The sequence below is a fragment of the Tursiops truncatus genome, chromosome 1, assembly GCF_011762595.2.
Source record: "Tursiops truncatus isolate mTurTru1 chromosome 1, mTurTru1.mat.Y, whole genome shotgun sequence".
Taxonomy (NCBI): Eukaryota; Metazoa; Chordata; class Mammalia; order Artiodactyla; family Delphinidae; genus Tursiops; species Tursiops truncatus.
In genome coordinates, this window is record NC_047034.1 from 93360745 (window position 1) to 93381765 (window position 21021).

General features: G+C 33.0%; 1 protein-coding gene across 2 annotated transcripts in view; it reads left to right on the forward strand.

Annotated features, from left to right (window-relative positions):
* The window catches only part of COL11A1 (collagen type XI alpha 1 chain), a 200559-nt gene that overhangs the window by 23729 nt on the left and 155809 nt on the right, over positions 1 to 21021 (forward strand). For both annotated transcript variants that reach the window (XM_019919166.3, XM_033862798.2), the window contains exons 3-4: positions 2845 to 3058; positions 6154 to 6316. In XM_019919166.3, coding sequence (XP_019774725.2) covers positions 2845 to 3058; positions 6154 to 6316 — 377 coding nt within the window. The remainder of the gene's footprint in view (positions 1 to 2844; positions 3059 to 6153; positions 6317 to 21021) is intronic.

A 21021-nucleotide genomic window follows, 5' to 3' on the forward strand; every position in this document is an offset into this window, starting at 1 on the left:
CACGGAACCTGTGGATGATATGAAGCTGAGAGACAGTTTGGGGTTTTTTAGACTAAAGTGGACTTTTCCCACTATGCCAAATGACCTTCACTCCTCATTTAAAAAACCCTACCAACCACTAAGCTACATCAGAAAGAGATTTTATTTAAACGGAGACATATTCTCCATGGAAATATATTGACCACAAGTTAAAAATTAAAATCAAATAATAAAGTTATTGTGCTTTCTTCATATCGAATGTATTCATGGATGCAGTATCTGTTGAGGTTAAAAGCCCATTTTAAGAATCACTATTGAATCTGATATACTCAGCGTGAATTATGATTATTGTCACATGTATAGGATTTATGTATACACACTTATTAAAGGTAGTAATAACATTTTTTTTCTTTAACAGCAGTCATTTAACAGAGAGGATGCTTTATTGTTAGTTTGTATTTATAGATTTCAAATCATATTATTTAAGTTGCAAAATTCCACATTTTATCTGGATCATATATACTGATCACTACTATTTTAGATAAAATTTCACATCTTAAGTGGTTGACTTTGTGTTGTTGAACTTATCTCATAGTGAATTCTCTCTCATAAATTTAGTTGGTTATGAACAACTTTGATTAGTATCTAATAGGGAGGAATCTAAGGTAGATGTCTAGGTTATACTGTGAACATTTTGACATCAAGTCATGATTTTTTAGACAACTAAATTTTTTTTTTAAAGGTCATAGTGTAAAGATTATAATTAAAACCTTATTGCTTAATTTTAAATTGGGAAATACTTCCGTAATTGAAAGATTTTACTCAGTGTAGTTTGAAGTTGACAATTTTCAAAAGTTGTGTTATATAAACTGGATGATTAATTAAAATTTGTTACAACTTATTTAGCCTTATATGAATATACTATTTTCTGAAATTCCTCTTTTTCTAAATGTCTCTATGTAGATCTTATATCATAATGTTTTTGCAAAAATGAAAAAGATATTGTTTTCTCCACCTCATAATATTTCAGCATCATTTTTCAATATGAGATATTTGAAAATTGAGGTATTTAGGGAAAGAAGTCCTGTAATTCTCAACATTTTGAGCTATTCATTTGAAGAAAAAACTTATTTGCTGTGGAGCTTCCTCAATAATAAGCTGAATTACCTAGATTTTTATTTGTAGTATAAGCAGCTAAAAGGTGTTTTTGTTAATTGATGCGTTTTATTACCTTTCAATTTTATACACATGATTATTTTTCTCTATTGATTTTCATGAATATAAAATTGGATATATCTGTGACACAAATCTAATCAAACAAAACTTTCTCTCTCTCTCTCTTCCTCTCTCTCTCTATATATATTATATCTTTTTTTTTTTTTTGCCATGAAAGCAAGGCTTTTATGATATATTTGTGATATAGTGAAGTTGTATTATTGGTAAGTTATTTTAAAAATTAAAATTGAGAATTTTAAATAAACACTTTTTAGTTTGGAGATATCTATCTAGATTCTAGATAGATAGATTAGAACCAAATAGTTAACATTAATTGGCTGTTTTTTTTGTGACATATTCTTATTTACTTTCCACAACATTTTAAATAATTTCCACTTCATAAGACATCTTTCCACGACATTAAGTGGCTGCATAGATTTCCACTATATAAATGTTTCGTATTTTATTTATCCAGTCCCAACCATTGCAAGTGATTTTAACATTTTATCATTATTCATAGTGTTCTGATGAATTGACTTAACAAAATATCTTTACATATAAACATCCCTATCACCTCTGTAAATTCTTAGAAGTAAAATTGCTAGTCTCCTACAGTTTTTTGAATTTGAATCCATGGCAGTCATATTCATTTATTTTTATTATTTTATACTACTATACATAATAGAATATGGAATGAATGGACTGAATATGGAATCTCTTGGTGTTGGCCCAGATATCATTGATTACATATGCACATATACACCAGTTTTGCATATGGAAAACTTTTTAATTTAAATAATCTCATCCTTCAAATAACAATGCCTGCTTTACTTTTGTCCCAGGGTAGTAAAAGGATTAAATAAGATATATATGTAAAACTATTTTTGAAAAATAGAACCCACAATTTTATATGCAGTGTTTTTATAAAAAATATACAATAGTCATTGCTTAACTACCTGAGATATACTTGTGGTAACCATTTAATTTATATATTTATTTAATAAATGCTTACTAAGAACTTATGTAGATATGGCCCAATGCTGGATATTTGGGATATGATGATGAGAGGGAAAAGAAAAAAAAAATTTCCTTCTTGAATTTAGAATCAAATTAACCAAGTATCTAAAAGTTCTGACTTACAATGACATAAGCTTTTTATTAGTGAAACTTCATTGTGTGATAGGAAAAACTGCTCAGAAACTCTTTAGCTTTTGAAGAGATGACTAAAAGTGTACCTTCATATGTTGTGTCCTTACAATGCCACTTTAAAGAGAGGATAGATGGCCACAGATTAGATAAGGGCAGAAAATACAAATCTTACACCAGAATTTCTACTTAAGTGTTTTAAAAGTGCTTATTGTGTGTTTGATATTGAACTGGCAGTATGATCTTGTTTCCTAACCATGAATTCAATTTTACATAATACTTGTGCTTTAAATGAGTGGTGGTAAAGTTTGAATACAGCTTCAACAATTGTTTCAGACAAAGATTAATAGAATCCCTTCTCCATTGGTTTTTAAATCTGTATTGTTATTACTGTTTGAACTTTGGTTACTTGTTAAGGCCACTTAGTAAGCTCAAAAAGAATAAGGTGATCAAGGAATAATTTGGAAATTTAGAATTTTTGACTCTTTGGCATTTTCTTCCCAGGAGGAAATTTTCCAGAGGATTTTTCAATATTATTTACAGTAAAACCCAAAAAAGGAATTCAGTCTTTCCTTTTATCTATATATAATGAGCATGGTATTCAGCAAATTGGTGTGGAGGTTGGGAGATCACCTGTTTTCCTGTATGAAGACCACACTGGGAAACCTGCCCCAGAAGACTACCCCCTCTTTAGAACTGTTAACATTGCAGATGGAAAGTAAGTAGCACAATAATCCAATGTTTTAGCTGTGTTGAAAACAATTCTTTCATTTGATCATTCAACAAATATTTATAAAGTGTGATGCAGGTTTTCTAGGGAGTGGTGATATAGAAATGAACAAAACAATAAAACACCTAATCATACATAGTTTACAGTCTGGGTAGACACATAATGAACAATAAAAACTTACTAATAAATAGTTTATCAGATGGTGATAAGTAAGAGAGAGAGAGAAATATAGCAGTGAAGAGAATAGGGGATGATGGTGGAGAGTGCAGTTTTAAGGAGTGAGGTCAGGGATAGTCTCACTAAGAAGGTGACATGTGAAGGAGGAGGGGTGCATGCCATGCTGATAATTAAAAGTATACTATTCCAGATGGAGGAAAAGCAAATACACAACCTCTGATTCTGGGTGTGGCTGATTTGGTCTAAGCAACATCAAGGATGCTAGTGTGGCAGAAACAGTGTGGGATGATGAGGATGGAGAATCAGTGGGAGGCCAAATGGTATAACACATTGTAGGTGGTTGTAAACACTTTGGATTTTATTCTAAGTGAAATTGAAAGTCACTGTAGACTTTTTGAGCTGAAGAATGACCTGATTTGACTTCCTTTACCAATCATGTTAATATTGACAATCATAGGAAGCTTTATATAGCATCGATATGTGCTACGTACTGTTCTGAACACTTTATACATAGTCAACTCATTTAATTTTTCACGACTCTTGGAAGAAAATAATATTAATAAACCCATTTTACAGATAAGGGAAGTGAGGCACTGGGAGTTTAAGTAACATATATTTGAAAAGTGGCAGAGATAGGGTTTGAACTCAGGTAGTCGCACTTTCCAGTAACAACCACACTCTTCTCAAAATCATGCTGAATTCTGAATTCTGTGTTGTGAATATTGCCTATCACTTAGGGAGCAGCTAAAGACAAATTAATGTTTATTAAATTTACTCGGTATTTTATTGCTGAATTCAGACTACTAAAAAAATATTTATCGGAAATATGACATTTGGTTGTAGACATAAGAAAGAAATAGCTGTTCAGGTGGAAAAAAGATTCACACTCAGATTATCATTGTCAGGACCATGGAAAAACCTTCATCTCTGTGCAAGGAAAACTGGACTTTCATGAGTAATTTACATCATTATTGTTAATAATTCATATGAAAAGTGATGATAGTTCTATGAATGAAAATATATCAGGGGCAGGAAAGTAGAGTGTACTGTTTTAGACAGAGCAGTCCTCATTGACATAGTTGCATTGAGCAAAGACATATTGGAAGTGAGAGAGTGGGCATGTGGGGATATAGAGGAGAGCATTCCCTGCAGAGTGAAGAATATGTGAAAGGAACAAGAAGGAGGCAGCGGTGGCTGGGATACTGGGAATCAGAAAGCAAAAATTTGGACATGAGATCAGAGACTGACAGGGCGAGGCAAAGTAAGGACTTCAGTTTTTATTGAGAGTATTATATTAGTTTTTAGCAAGACAGAAACTTGATCTGACTTATTTTTTTAAATTGTCACTCTGGTTGCATCAGAGTAGAAGCAGGGACCAGTTAGGAGTCTAGGTGAGAGGCATGGGTACTTGGACAAAGTTGTGAGCCTCTGAATTCTGTGTATACTGTGAATATAGGATTGACAGATTTTCTGATGATATGAATGTGTAGTATGAGAGAAAAAGAATAATTAAGAATGACTCCAAAACTTAGGGTTAATTTAATATTTTGAATATTATATGTGATACCATGATTATGACATTATTATCAGAGCTTAAATTAATTCAACAAAAATATCAAGTTTAGAGTCCTAATCATCTTTCAACAATTGAAAGAATTCATTTTTATTTTCTGTTAATGAAAAGCACATACCCACAATAGTAGAGATGGTTTAATTTAAGACACAGGCTTCTTGGCAGAAACATGTGTAAATTTTACTCTCACAGTATTAAGTGCCTCCTCATATAAATCTTTGCTCAAGTCAAACCAAGCAGATGCCTATGCTAGTTGAAAGTGCTAGGGAAAGACCAAAGATTAAGTGTACATGGAAATATACTTGGTCCTCATCAGTAGCCATGCCAAGTCACATGAAACAGATATTTTAGAAAGCCTCCTGCAACTTTTTGGGTACTTTATTTTATGGATCTAGTCCTAGAAACTTCTGGAATATTAATTTAGCACTTTTCATTTGGAAAAAAAATAGAGTGGCTTGCAAAATCCAAGTGCGTTCCACTTAGTTGTTTATGTTTGTACCAGATACTGTTAATAAAACCCACCATTTTACAGTATGATTAGGGTATTTATGTTTCCAAAGGGCTGGCCACGTCTCCCCCCAGGTCTGTCATCACTGCCCTGAATTAGCTGGAGCAGTAGCTTCAGAGTGAATTGAGACTCACTCCACACATGCGTTGACTATGCTTTCTTTCAATGTTCCCACTTCCTGCCAACCCTGGAAAGAAGGAGAGATATTGTGTCTCAGTCTTGGATCCTGCCCACAGTAGTGATCTATAACTGTCTTGAAATTGAAGTGGAAAAAGAAAATGAAAGCACTTGAAATAAATGTGCCTAAAGACAGAGAAGCACATTGTGTCTTACAATTAGAACGTTCAGTTGTTCCAGATGGAGCGTTCATTCAATTAGCAGACATACCCTTTTACAGTCTATCTCAGGGGATCTCTCCAGCAGAATTTTTTTAAGTGGAATTCCGTTTTGGAAGAAAGCATTTACGTACATAGAAACTATTAATTACTCCATATCCCGCCCCTAATCTCTATCAAATACCGTCATCAGGACATGGTGAGATTAAGCTTTTGTTACAACACAAAGTGAAGCAAAGGATGGTCACTTTCTTATCAACATAGACAGCCAATCCTGCTGTGCATCTTATAGTGCTGGTGTGTCTTTTTGCGTACCTAGCACTGTTCTGGGTTAATAGTAAGTAGTCACCTGTTAACTGATTAATAAATGAGCCTACATTTTGTATACTTTCAGATTATGTGTATAATTTAAAATACATTGTATTTTAATTGTGAATAATGGTTTGGCAACGTCTTTGGAACTTACAAAAGAATTACTTGGCTTTTTAAGGTGGCACCGGGTAGCAATCAGCGTGGAGAAGAAAACTGTGACAATGATTGTTGATTGTAAGATGAAAACCACAAAACCACTTGACAGAAGTGAGAGAGCAATCGTTGACACCAGTGGAATTACAGTTTTTGGAACAAGAATTTTGGATGAAGAAGTTTTTGAGGTAAATCAAACTTTATTTTAAGCTGAATATTATTAAATCAGATGAACTGAGTTAACAGTAACAATCAATATATGCTATAAAGCAAAGTTGTAAACTCTAAAGGGTGACCTACTTTCTTCCCCCGTGGGTGTAGCAGTGATGTTTTCTATTGTTCAGTAAGAGAATGAGTAGACAATGGTGACTGTAACGCCTGGGAAACTTTAACAGAGATTGGTTGATTTAAACACAGGCATGCTATTCTCCTGGGAAGAGCAAATGACTTTCCTCTTAGTACTTTGTATTATTTTCTTTGGAGAAAAGAACATTTTCTTCACTTCCTCCTTTCAGAGATTAATTTAATGAAATGTACAAGTCTGATATTTTGCCTTTCTCTGTTCTTTGTGAATGTTTCCAAGGTAAAATAGAGATACTGCAAAAGATGACCTGTAATTTTAAAAAATCACTATTTTAATAATGTGAAGGTCATGGTAAAAAGCTCCTTTCCAATTATAATTTGCCAGTTATGATAATCACATTCTTTCTTTTAATTCTTCAATCATTTGAAACTCTTGCTTTAATTTTCATTTAGTCAATCATTAACAGAACAAACAGACCAGACCCCATAAAGGGATGCACTCCTGAGATATTAGTCATTACTGAGATGATTGTTTTTATATAATTTCTGAATAATTTATTTTTCAAAGTGTAACAAAGTAAAGCTGTGTAATATATTATGGATTAATAGATAAGTTTTACATGGAAGATTTTCTGTATTCTGTTGAAATGTGTGTGTATATGTATATTTATATATATACACACACACAGATATGTACACATAGAGATGTACACACACACACACACACACACACACACACACACACACACAGTATGTATTTTCAAAAAAAGCAATGTAAATTCAGAGGGTCAGTAGAATATTGCGTCCCTGTACTTAGTTATATAATCTATGGCATAATTTTAAATATAATTAATATTTGTGACATTTTCAGATTATTTGGGATTCTATTTGTTTTTGAGTTTCTGCATTAGTATGTACCTAAGCCTTTGACTCTAAACAAAATGTTTTAACACATCATATCATACTAAATTAATGACAGACTGATTCAGGCAGTGTATAATAATATAGTCTCAGATCTCTGATATCAGGCATTGATTGCACACAAATGATAATTCAGTATTTATTTATTAGATGAATGAATATTATAAACAAATTAAATTTTAGGCTTACAAAGTTCTATTTTAAAATTAAACTCTTCATGAACATCAGTTTAACAAACTAAACTTATTTTTGTAATATCCAAATCCTTATTTTCCTAGAACATAAATGAGTAATATGGAAGAAATATATCAGTGGATGGTTTCATTTCATACATTAGTTTAATCTATTGCTGTACGTATTCACAGAGCCCATGGAAGTTAAACAACAGAAATGAAAAGTAGAATTTTTTTGTCATAAGTGATTAGAACATATAAAGAGGAAATATAGAAGAGAAAATATACAAATTAATATTAATTAATTAATCCTCAAAATTTACTGACCCTGAAATATAATATTTGATGTATGTACATGTTGATTAGATTTTTTTCATACAGTTTCGTAGCATTGAGACTTCTATTTTTACCTGAACTTACTTCTAGGTGAATATCATTTAATTTTTATTTTTTACTCCACTCCAACACACATACCAAAACAGACTATACTCCACCTTCTTTCCCATATACTACACTCGGGCTCACTGGGGTCCAGTTTAGAGTTTTCAAGTATAGTTACAGACTATCACAGTAAGTTCTTTTTTCAAAATAAATAATTGAACCTGATGTTGCATATTAAAAAATACGTAATAAATTCCTCTGTGTTTCAGAGGCTGATTATGGTATCAACAACTAAAACACATAAAGATGATTTCCTTAAAATATTTCCATGTTTTCTTTTTTTTACATCTTCACTGGAGCACAACTGCCCTACAATGGTGTGTTACCTTCTGCTTTACAACAAAGTGAATCAGCCATACATACACACACACCCCCATATCTCTTTCCTCCTGCATCTCCCTCCCTCCCACCCTCCCCATCCCACCCCTCGAGGTAGTCACAAAGTACCAAGCTGATCTCCCTGTGCCATGCGGCTGCCCCCCACCAACTATCGATTCTACACCTGGTAAGTTATATATGTCCATGCCACTCTCTCACTTTGTCCCAGTTTACCCTTCCCCCTCCCCATGTCCTCAAGTCCATTCTCTACTAGGTCTGCGTCCTTAGTCCTTATTCCCGTCCTGCCCCTAGGTTCTTCATAACCATTTTTTTTTTTTTTTTTAGATTCCATATATATGTGTTAGCATACAGTATTTGTTTTTCTCTTTCTGACTTACTTCACTCTGTATGACAGACTCTAGGTCCATCCACCTCACTACAAATAACTCAATTTCATTTCTTTTTATGGCTGAGTAATATTCCATTGTATATATGTGCCACATCTTCTTTATCCATTCATCTGTTGATTCCATGTGTTTTCAACCACTGCTAACCCAAATACCTCTAGCCAAGAGGCATCTAGTAAATAATCAAAGACAAAGGTACTGGAAGCAAAGATTATTATTATTCTCTTTGATTAATTCTTAACTTTCTAATATATAAACCATTTTCTAAATCTTGAAGTAACTTCAGCTGTTTATTTCGAAAACCTCTATTAAACCACTAGAAAAATAATCTTTAAAAGACTCATTAATGAAACCTTTAGTGAGTATGACAGTGGGTAGCAAAAATAAGTTTATTAAGCTGCTTCGCATCTTGGAGTTTCATGAAAACCTCTGGAACTTTAAATATAACATTTATTTTATATGAAATGCAGTTAGTTTTGAAAAAGCAAATGCAGAACCTTCACTTTTAGGTTTATCTTGTACTATCTTTGATCAATTAAATAGGGAAACTATTTTTACTTAATAAAATATTGAGAAGGCTTTAGAATAAGAATGTTTGAATTGGATGAAAATTTGTATTTATCTAATCCACATATCAGAATAGTCATCATACATAAATTCAGGTCTTACTTCCTAAAGTGTATTATTGTATGGCTATATAAAATTTTAAAAACAATGTAGTCTTCTACACTTGATAAAATGCTATGAAGAAAGTAAATGATTCAGACACACAGATTTTTAAATCGGAATAAAATTTTCTGACTCCTTTTGTGAAATTAGTTCATCTTATCTGAATATGTTTTTAATGTATCTTTCCCTAAAATTTACTCAAATATTTTTCCTTTCATTTTGGTTTGTGTTATAGTACCTATCTAGATTTTTGAATCTTTGCAACTAAATGTTTAAAAATCGAACTAAAAATGGCAGGAGATAGGAATGGTACCATGTTTGCATTACTTTAGTGTTTGATAAACAGTTGTAGTGATGAAGATGACATAAAAACACCAGTGATTTATTAATCCGAAAACTGAAAATATTACTTCTTTGGAAATAGTATCATTCCACTTTAGATGAAAATTTGTTTAGTGTATCTAATTTTGTCTGTATATGACCCTACATTTATGCAATGGTAATGTTAATGGCAATAAATGCTAAAAATGTCCATATTTGAATTGCAATCTGAAGAGTTTAAAAAATTCACCAATAAACAGATGAAAGCAAAACTGGAAATATTTTAAAAAGTGTGATGAAGTGGGCTTCCCTGGTGGTGCAGTGGTTGAGAGTCCGCCTGCCGATGCAGAGGACACGGGTTCGTGTCCCGGTCCGGGAGGATCCCACATGCCGCGGAGCGGCTGGGCCTGTGAGCCATGGCCGCTGGGCCTGCGCGTCTGGAGCCTGTGCTCTGCGGCAGGAGAGGCCGCAGGGGTGAGAGGCCCGCGTACCACAAAAAAAAAAAAAAAAAGTATGATGAAGTTAGTTTATATGAAAATGCCAAAATGAATATATAGGCCCATAATTCAGATTATATAATTTCAGCATAGCAGAGTGAATCTAAGAATTGATTCTGGAATGAGAAAAATCTGATTTTGAATGCCAGTACCTAGCTTAATTATGTTTGTCTGTGCAATAAATTTTGCTGGTTTTAATTTCTTAGTCTTCAAATGGGAATAGTAATATAATCTCTCTCAAGTATTTATAAAAAATTGAATTTATGTATATAAAGTGCTTAAAATACTAGTATTTCATTTATATATATGGTTATATGTTATGTGTTAATTTACTTATGCACTAATATGTAGTTTTCTTCATTATTATAACTTCTTTTTTATCTTACAACTCTGACTTTTTAAATATTCTTATACATTTTGATACGAGTGAGCAACAATGATCCATATATCACAAGTCCTTAGTGGTCTGACTTGTAAACGAAGTGCTTCTTTCTGGGCTACTGCTTGTTTACAAGGTACCCTGTGGGAATTAGATAAATTTGCCCTTTCTAGACAGAGGTAGCACCTGGATATGGACCTTAGTGAGTGGAACATGGTCTGAGGGGATGAATATTTTCATGCAGGCGCAAAATATCCAACCAACCGTAGTCGACAGCCTTGGTTTGTTCTAGTTTAATAATACACTTCAAAAATGTGAAGAAAAGCTAAATTAGAAGAAGAGCCACACTGTCTATATTGATTATTAATAAAATTACTTTTGGAGTCTTATAAAGAGGAAATTTTTTTTACTAAATATCAAGTTGTAGCCATTATAACTTCAGTTTTCAAAGCATTGCTATTTCCATCTTATTTTTCTTTTTTAATGAATTAAAGTGGGTTATTCCAAGTCTTATATTTTTAACAATTATCTATCTTTGGGCAGATTGTTTCTTTCTTTTGAAGCAATAAGAGAAATATGATGGCAATTTGAGTGGAAAAGCTTGTTGATGAAATTTTTCATTTTTTCAAACTTCTCAGAAGAGATTTTTGCATTCAATTTTCTTTGGAGAAATTAATGAATAATAATTTATAAAAGCTATACTATTTCAATAGTTCTTCAAGGCCTGAAAACTTACCTTAAAGTAATAATAGCCATCTCAAATATTTTGTTAAGAATTTGATTACTGACTTGTGATGTCCATGTGTCATTTTACTGCATATATTTTCCAAGATACATACTTAAAAAAAAAATTGTATGCTAGTAGACATAGTTTTTGTATAGAACAGTGTGATAGAATGCAGGTAGCTTTCCCATTTACCTACTTTTCCCAGACTAGATGCATTTAGGTCATAGTCGTTGAGACTTTTTTCTCTATTTATCAAGGTATAATTGAAGTACAATAAGTTGCAAACATCAAAAGTGTACCATTTAATCAGTTGCGGCATATGTATATACCTCTGAAATCAACATCATAATCAAGAAAATAAACATTGCCATCACACCCAGAGGAAGTGTCCTCCTGCATTTTTATGATCCATCTCTTCTCCCACCCTAATCCCAGGCAATCACTAATTTGCTTTTTATCACTATAGCTTATTTGTTCTAGAATTTTTATAAATGGAATTGTGTTGAATGCACTCTTTAGCTTGGCTTTTTTTCTGTCAGCATACCATTTTTGAGATTTATCCATGTCTTCATATGTATCTTTATTTTGCTTATTTTTCTGAACAGTATTCCAATGTATGAATAAACCACAATTTCTTCATCCACCTATTCTGTTAGAAGGCATTTGGATTATTTCCAGATTTTGGCTACTGCATATAAAGCTCTTGTGAACAATCATGTATAAATTTCGTGTGGGCATTTATTTTTATACCTAGAAGTGGAATGCTTAAGTTATTTGGCAGGTGCATGTTTAACTTAATTAAAAAAAAAAAAACTGAACTGTCAAATTGTGTTCCAAAGTGACATTAATCATTTTACACTCCCTCCAGCAGTGAATGAGAGTTCCACTTGTTCTGCATCCTTGTCAACCCTTTATCTGGTCAGTCCTTTAAATTTTAGCCATTCTAAGTGGTTATGTACTAGTGTTTCATTGTGGTTTTAACTGGCATTTCCCTGATGGCAGATGATGATAAGCATATTTTCAGGTTTTTATTGGCCATTTATGCATCTTCTTTTGTGAGGTGTCTTGCCCATTAAAAAAAATGTCTGCTATATTCTGATTATGACATTTTAAGAGTTCTTTATGTATCATGCATACACTTTAAAAATAATTAATTGATTAATATATTTATTTTTGGCTGCGTTGGGTCTTTGTTGCTCTCTAGTTTCAGTGCACGGGCGTCTCATTGCCGTGGCTTCTTTTGTTGCAGCATGAGCTCTAGGTGCGCGGGCTTCGGTAGTTGTGGCACATGGGCTCAGTAGTTGTAGCTCACAGGCTCTAGAGTGCAGGCTAAGTAGCTGTGGCACACAGGTTTAGTTGCTCCACGGCATGTGAGATCTTCCTGGACCAGGGCTCGAACACGTGTCCCCTGCATTGGCAGGCGGATTCTTAACCACTGCACCACCAGGGAAGTCCCATGCATGCACTTTGACAGGTATGTGCAAATAATTTTTCCAGCATGTGGCTTGTCTTTTTATTTTCTTAATGATGTCTTTCAAAGTGTGAATACTTTTCATTTTGATAAAGTTCAGTTTATCAATTTTGTTTTTCATGTTTTATACTTTTTGTGTTCTAAGAAACCTTTACCTACACCAAAATCACAAGATCTCCTGCTATTAGACATGTTGAAGTTTTACGTTTTACACATAGGTCATGCCTCATTTTGAGTTAATATTTGTGTATGGCATGAGGTAAATGTCAGCACTGATTGTTTTTACATAAGGATATCCACTTCATCTAGCATCTTTTATTAAAAAAATGTTTCCTTTTATTCATTGGATTATCTTGGCTTCTGTGTTAGAAATCAGTTGGCTACATATGAGTAAATCTCTTACTGAACTCTCAACTATCCCATTCCATTGATTTATTTGTCTCTCTTTTCACTGATACCAAATCATCTTGAAAACAGTAATTTTATAGGATGTTGGAAATCAGGTGAGGTAACTGCTCCAACTTTTACTCTTTGTAAACATTGCTTTATTTAATTTAGGTTATCTGCACTCTGCATAAGTTTTAGAATAAGCTTGTCAATTCCTAAAATAAAATTAAGGTTTTAATTGGGATTGCATTTAAGCGATAGAGCAAAATGAAGAGAATTGATATTTTAACAAACATTGAGTTTTCCATTTTCTGAGTGTGGTGTGACTTTTCATTAATTTTGATCTTCTTTAATTCCACTCACAATGTTTCCTAGTTTTCAGTGTAGACATTGTGGACATCTTTTATTCATTTTGTTGTTTTTATTTTTTTGATGCTATAGTAAATAAAATCATATTTAATTTTACCTTTCAATATCTTGTTGCTATTATATAAAAACACAATAGGTTTTAAAAATATTAACATTGTATCCTCCAAACTTGTTAGATTCATTTTAATAAATGAGTTAGTTCAGGTCTTTTTAAAATGCAAATAATCATGCAATCTGCAAACAGGGACCTTTCACTACTTTCTATTTTTACACCTTTTATTTATTTTTCCTATGACAATGGATAGGACCTCCACCAAAATGTTGAATGGAAGTGATGAAACAGGCATTCTTATTTTTTTGTTTTTCTGTTCTCATGTAAATAAATATTCAGTCTTCAACTATTAAGTATGATGTTGGTTGTAAGTGTTCAATGTAACTTTATCAGTTTGAAAATGTTCACTACTTGTCTTAGTTCCCTAAAAGTTTTTTATCATGAATGTATATTGAATTTTGTTAAATGCTTTTTATGTTTTTATTGCAAAGATAATTTTCTTTTCTGTTAGCATATTGAATTTTATTGATTGATTTTCAAATGTTTAAAATCAACTTTTCATTCCTTAGGTAGACCCCACTTGGATATGATATATTATTCTTTTTATATAGTGTTGGATTTGATTTGCTAAAAAATCTTTAGGATTTTGAGCCTTTATTAATGAGAGGTATTATTAGTATATGATACTCTATATTTGTAATGTCTTTGTCAAGTTTTGGTGTTAGGGTAATATTGGCCTCATAAAATGATTTAGAAAGTGATCTCATCTGTTTTCTGAAAAATTTTTTGTATGGTTGATGTTGTTTCTTTCTTGAATGCTGCATAGAATTCACCAGTGAAAATGTCAGGTGTCAGAGTTTGCTTTTTAGAAACTTTTAAAACATATTTAATTTCATTCCTAGATATAGGTTAATTTTTTCTGATTTTTAAAACATCAATCTTGATAAATTTTACATTTAAATAAATTTTTCTAGGTCAGTAAGTTGTTGAATTTGTTGGCATAAAGTTGCTTGTAGTATTTTCTTGTCTACATTTAATGTCTGTAAGATTACTGGTGGTAACTACTTTTCATTCCAGATAATAATGATCTGTATTCTCTCTTTTTTTCCTAGATCAATCAGTTCAAGTAGGCCCTTGAAAATTTTGTTGATATTTTTAACAAATCATATTTGGCTCTTTTTATTATCTCTCTTAACTGACCTCTTTTCTATTCCATTATTGTTGTTCTCTCTATCCTAAATTTGGAAGAGGAAAATCTTTTTTCTGGTCTTGCAAAGCAGAAAGTCATTATTTTCAGATCCATTATTTGCCAGTCTAAACATTTAAAACTATACATTTCTCTTTAAACAGTTTTAGCTTCATCCCATAAATGTGTTATACACATTTTTTTATGGACATTCAGTTAAAATAGTTCCTAATTTCTAGTGTCTAGATACCTGTTTTTCTTAGATTGCTTATTATTATTGATGTTTAATTTAATTCTATTTCTGTCTTACAGTAAACTTGCTGTGATCTCATTCCATTCAGATTTATTTACAGTCGTTTGATGGCCCAGCTTGTAGTCAGTCTATCTTGGTGAATGTAGCACATGTCTTTAATAAAAAATGTGTTGTGAAATTGTTGGACTGAGTGCTTTATAGTTTCAATTAGCTGTTTTGAAGTCTCTTTTTTAGAGTTTTAACAACTGGGTTATCTCAGAGTTGGCATTTGTTTATTATCTTTTAAAAATGATTTATTAATATATTTTATTTCTGTAGAGCTCTTTTAGGTTCACAGAAAAATTGAGTGAAAGTTATAGGGAGTTTCCATATAGCCTTGTGTGCACACACACGCAGCTTCCCCCACTAGCAGCATCCCTACCAGAGTGGCACATTTGTGGCAGTGGATGAATGTATATCAACACATCATTATCAGCCAAAATCCATAGTTTATATTAGGGTTTGGTACATTCTGCGTGTTTTGCAAATGTATAATGGCATGTATTCACCAATACATGTACACAGTAGTATCTTACGAAATGGTTTCATGCCCTAAAAATTCTCTGTGCTCCACCTATTCATTGCCCCGTCTCCCCTAAGCTCTTCCGTTTAGGGGAGTTTTTACTGGCTGCTTAGTTTTGCTTTTTCCAGGATGTCATATAGTTGGAATCATACAGTTTTTGGTCTTTTCATGTCAGCTTCTTTCACTTAGTGACATGCGTTTACATTCCCTTCATGTCCTTCATGGCTTGATAACTCATCTCTTTTTAGTAGTGAATAATATTCCACTGTTTGAATGTATCTCAGTTTATTTATCCATTCATCTACTGAAGGACCTACTGATTGTTTCCAAATTTTGGTAACTATGAATAAATCTGCTGTAAACAACTGTGTGCAGGTTTTCGTGTGGATATGTTTTCAATCTCTTAGGGTAAATACCATGGAGCATAATTGCTGGATCATATGGTATGGGTATGCTTCGTTGTATAAGAAATTGGCAAACTGCCTTCCAAAGGGACTGTACTGTCTTGCATTATCACCACAATGAATGAAAGTTATTGCTTCACAGTTTTGGCACTATTTGGATGTTGTCCATTCTGATAAGTACATAGTAGTATCTCATTTTAGTTTGCATTTCCCTGATGACACGTTGAACGCCTTTTCATATATGCTTACTTGCCATCTGTATATCTTCTTTGCTGATGTGTCTGTGAAGTCTTTTGCCCAGTTTTTAAGCAGGTTATAGTTGAATTTTAAATGTTCTTTGTATATTTTGGAGAAGAGTTCTTTATCATTTGTGCCTTATGCAGGTACTTTCTCGCAGTTTGGCTAGTCTTCTCATTCCCTTGACATTGTATTTCACGGAGTAAAAGTTTTTAATTTTAATGAAGTGCAGCTTATCAATTATTTCTTTCATGCATCATGCCTTTGATGTGATAGCTAAAAAGTCATTGCCATACCCAAGGTCATCTAACCTTTCTTATATGTTATCTTCTAGGAGTTTTATAGTTTTGCATTTTACATTTAGATCAATGATATATTTTGAGTTAATTTTTGTGAAGGGTGTGAGGTTTGTGTTTAGATTCAGTTTTTTGCATGTGGATTTCCAGTTGTTCTAGTAACATTTGTTGAAACGACTGTCTTTACTCCATTGTATTGTCTTTGTTTGCTCCTTTGTCAAAGATAAGTTGACTGTACTTATATGGGTCTACTTCAGGGCTCTGTATACTGTTCCATTGATCTATTTGTCTGTTCTCTCACGAATACCACATTGTCTTGAATACTGTAGCTTTATAGTAAGTCTTGAAGTCAGGTGGTGTCAGTTCTCCACCTTTGTTTTACTCGTTCAGTACTGAGTTGGCTATTCTGGGCCTTTTGCCTCTTATTATAAATTTTAGAATCAGTTTGACAATACTCACAAAATAATTTCCTGGGATTTCTTTTAACTTATTTTTTTGGCTGCATTGGGTTTTCATTGCTGCAAACGGGCTTTCTCTGGTTGAGGTGAGCGGGGGCTACTCTTTGTTGCTTCTTATTGCGGTGGCTTCTCTTGCTGTGGAGCACGGGCTCTAGGCACACAGGCTTCAGTAGTTGTGACACACAGGCTCAGCAGTTGTGGCTCGTGGGCTCTAGAGCACAGGCTCAGTAGTTGTGGCACACGGGCTTAGTTGCCCCGCAGTATGTGGGATCTTCCCGACCAGGGCTCAAACCCATGTCCCCTGCATTGGCAGGTGGATTCTTAACCACTGCACCACCAGGGAAGTCCATTTCCTGGGATTTTAACTGGGAGAGTTGACTCTATAGATCAAGTTGGGACAACCTTACATCTTGGCAATACTGAGTCTTTCTATCTGTGAAAATGGAATATTTCTCAATTATTTAGTACTTCTTTGATATTTCATCAGCATTTTGTAGTTTTCCTCATGTAAGTCGTCTTCATATTTTGTTATTGTTTTCAATTTCACTCATTTCAGCTCTAATTTTTCTCATTCTTTTCTTCTGCTTATTTTGGAATTAACTTGCTCTTCCTTTTCTAGTTTTCTAAGGTGGAAACTTAGATGATTGATTTTCAGTTTTTCTTCTTTTCTAGTATTTGCATTCAATGTTAGAAATTTCTCTGTGACAACTGCTTTTGCTGCAACCTACACATTTTGATAAGTTGTGTTTTCATTTAGTTCAAAAATATTTTAAAACTTTCTTTGAGATAACACCATTGACTCGTGTTATTTGGAAGTTGTAGATTATTCTCCAAGTTTTTTTAAACTTTACAGACATCTTTCTGTTATTGATCTCTAGTTTAATTTCACTGTGTTCTAAGGACTGATATCATATGATTCTATTCTTTTAAATTGATTAAAACAGACCCAGAATGTGGTCTGTTTTTGTGAATGTTCCATGTCAGCTTGAGAAAAATGTGTAATCTGATGTTGTGGATAAAGAAGTGTATACATGTCAATTATATCCACTTGACTGATAGTGCTGTTGAGTTCAACTATGTCCTTACTAGTTTTCTGTAGCTGGATCTGTTGATTTCTGGTAGAAGGGTGTTAAACTTTCCAACTATGATATTAGATTATTTCTTCTTGCAGTTATATCAGTTTTTGCCTCATTTTTTATACTTTGATATTCTGTTGTTAGGCACATACACATTAAGGACTATTATTCTTGGACTATTGACTCCTTTATCAGTATGTAATATCTCTATCTCTGATAACTTTTCTTGTTCTGAAGTCTACTGTGCCTAAATTAATATAGCTATTCTTTCTTTTGATTAGTGATAATATGGTATATCTTTGCCATCCCTATACTTTTTTCTTTTTTTTTTTTTGGAGTATAGTTGCTTTACTGTATTGTGTTAGTTTCTGCTGGACAGCAAAGTGAATCAGCCACACATATACATATATCCTCTTCCTTGGATTTCTTTCCCATTTAGGTCACCACAGAGCATTGAGTAGAGTTCCCTGTGCTATACAGTCTGTTCTCATTAGTTATCTATTTTATACATAGTAGTGTATATATGTCAATCTCAATTTCCCAGTCCATCTCACCCCCTTCCCCTCTTGGTATCCATATGTTTGTTCTCTAAATTGTGTCTCTATTTCTGCTTTGCATATAAGTTCATCTATACCATTTTTCTAGATTCCACATATATGCATTAATATATAGTATTTGTTTTTCTCTTTCTGACTTACTTAACTCTGTATGACAGTCTCTAGGTCCATCCACGTCTCTGCAAATGACCCAGTTTCATTCCTTTTTACGGCTGAGTAATATTTCATTGTATATATGTACCACATCTTCTTTATGCATTTCTCTGTTGATGGTCATTTAGGTTGCTTCCATGTCCTGGCTATTGTAAACAGTGCTGCAATGAACATTGGGGTGCATGTATCTTTTTAAATTATGGTGTCTCCATCCCTATACTTTTAATCTATATGTGTCTTTATATTGAAAGTAGGTTTCTTGTAAACAAAATATTGGGCCTTGTTTTTTGATCCACTCTGACAATCTCTGTCTTTTAGTGGGTATATTTGGACCACTGATGTTTAAAATGATTATTGATATAGATGAATTTACATCCACCATATTTGCTACTGTTTTCTGTTTGCTGCCCTTTATTTTTGTTCATATTTGTCTTCTATTACTTTTCTGCCTTCTTTTTTGGTTTAAATTGAGCATTTTTTATGATTCCATTTTCACTATTTTCTTGGCATATCAATTATACTTCTTTTATTACTTATTTTAGTGGTTACCCTATCATTTGCAATATACATTTACAACTAATCCAAGTGCACTTTCAAAAAATACTATATTATTTCACAGGTAGTACAAGTTACCTTATAATAATAATGTAATCCTTATTCCTCCCTGCTATCTTCCTGTACATTTTAAATCTTCTATAAGTTACTTATAATACCTAATACAGTGTAAATGTTATGTAAATAGTTGTAAATACAATGAAAATGTTATGTAAGTAGTTGCACGCATGCAGCAAATTCAAGTTTTGCTTTTTGGAACTTTCTGGAATTTTTTTTCTAAATGTTCTTGATCCACAATTAGTTGAATTCATGGATGAGGAGCCTCTGGATACAGAGGGGCAACTGTGTGTGTGTGTGCATTTTATATATATATATATATATATATATATATATATATATATTATTTTGAACAAACTGAAACAGATCAATTAAGAATAAGAAAAATAAAAATTTCTGTTTTACCTTTATTCTTTCTCCCATTCTTTTTTTCATTATCTGGTTTCTCTGAATTATATCATCTTTCTTTTCTCTGAAGAACTTCTTTTTAAATTGCTTGAGAGACAGGTCTACTGCCAGCAAATTCCCTCAGTGTTTGGCCGAGAAAGTATTGTGCTTTCAATTTTGAAGGGTAATTTTGCAGGGTACAGAATTGTAGCTTGTTGTTTTTTTTTCTCTCAAGACTTTAAATATTTCACTCTACTCTCTTTTTGCTTGTATAGTTTCTAAAGAGAAATCAGATGTAATTACTGTTGATACCTTTGTATCTCTGTAGGTAAGGTGTTTTTTTCATCTGATTTTTTGAAAATTTTTTTATTATTGATTATCTGAAGTTTGGATATGACGTGCCTAGGTGTCAGAGGTTTTTTGGGCATTTATGCAGCTCCTGGTTCTCTGTTCTTCCTGGATCTTTGAAGGGTGTCTGATATTAATTTGTGCAAATTTTCAGTCATTATCGCTTCACATGCTACTCTGTTTCTTTCTCTTTCTTTTTCTGGTATTCCCATTATGTGTATGTTATATCATTGGTAGTTGTCCCACAGTTCTTGGATATTCTGTTCTGTTCTGTTTGATTTTTTTTTAAATCGTCTTCTTTTTTGTTTTTCAGTTTTGGAAGTTTCTATTGTTATATCCTCAATCTCAGAGATCTTTTCTGAGCCATGTCTGGTCAACCAATAAACCCATCAAAGACATTCTTGTTCCTATTACCATTTTCTTAATTATTATGGGTTTCTTTTTGTAGGTCCTTTTCTTCTCTTGTGTTTCCCACTTAGAGAAGTTCCTTTAGCATTTGTTGTAGAGCTAGTTTGGTGGTGCTGAATTCTCTTAGCTTTTGCTTGTCTGTAAAGCTTTTGATTTCTCCATTGAATCTGAATCAGATCCTTGCTGGCTAGAGTGATCTTGGTTGTAGGTTCTTCCCTTTCATCACTTTAAATATATCATGCCACTTCCTTCTGGCTTGTAGAGTTTCTGCTGAGAAATCAGCTGTTAACCTTATGGGAGTTCCCTTGTATGTTATTTGTTGTTTTTCCCTTGTTGCTTTCAGTAATTTTTCTTTGTCTTTAATTTTTGTCAATTTGATTACTATGTGTCTCGGCTTTTTATCCTTGGGTTTATCCTGCCTGGGACTCTGTGCTTCCTGGGCTTGGATGGCTATTTCCTTCCCCATGTTAGGGAAGTTTTTGACTATAATCTCTTCAAATATTTTTCTTGGGTCCTTTCTC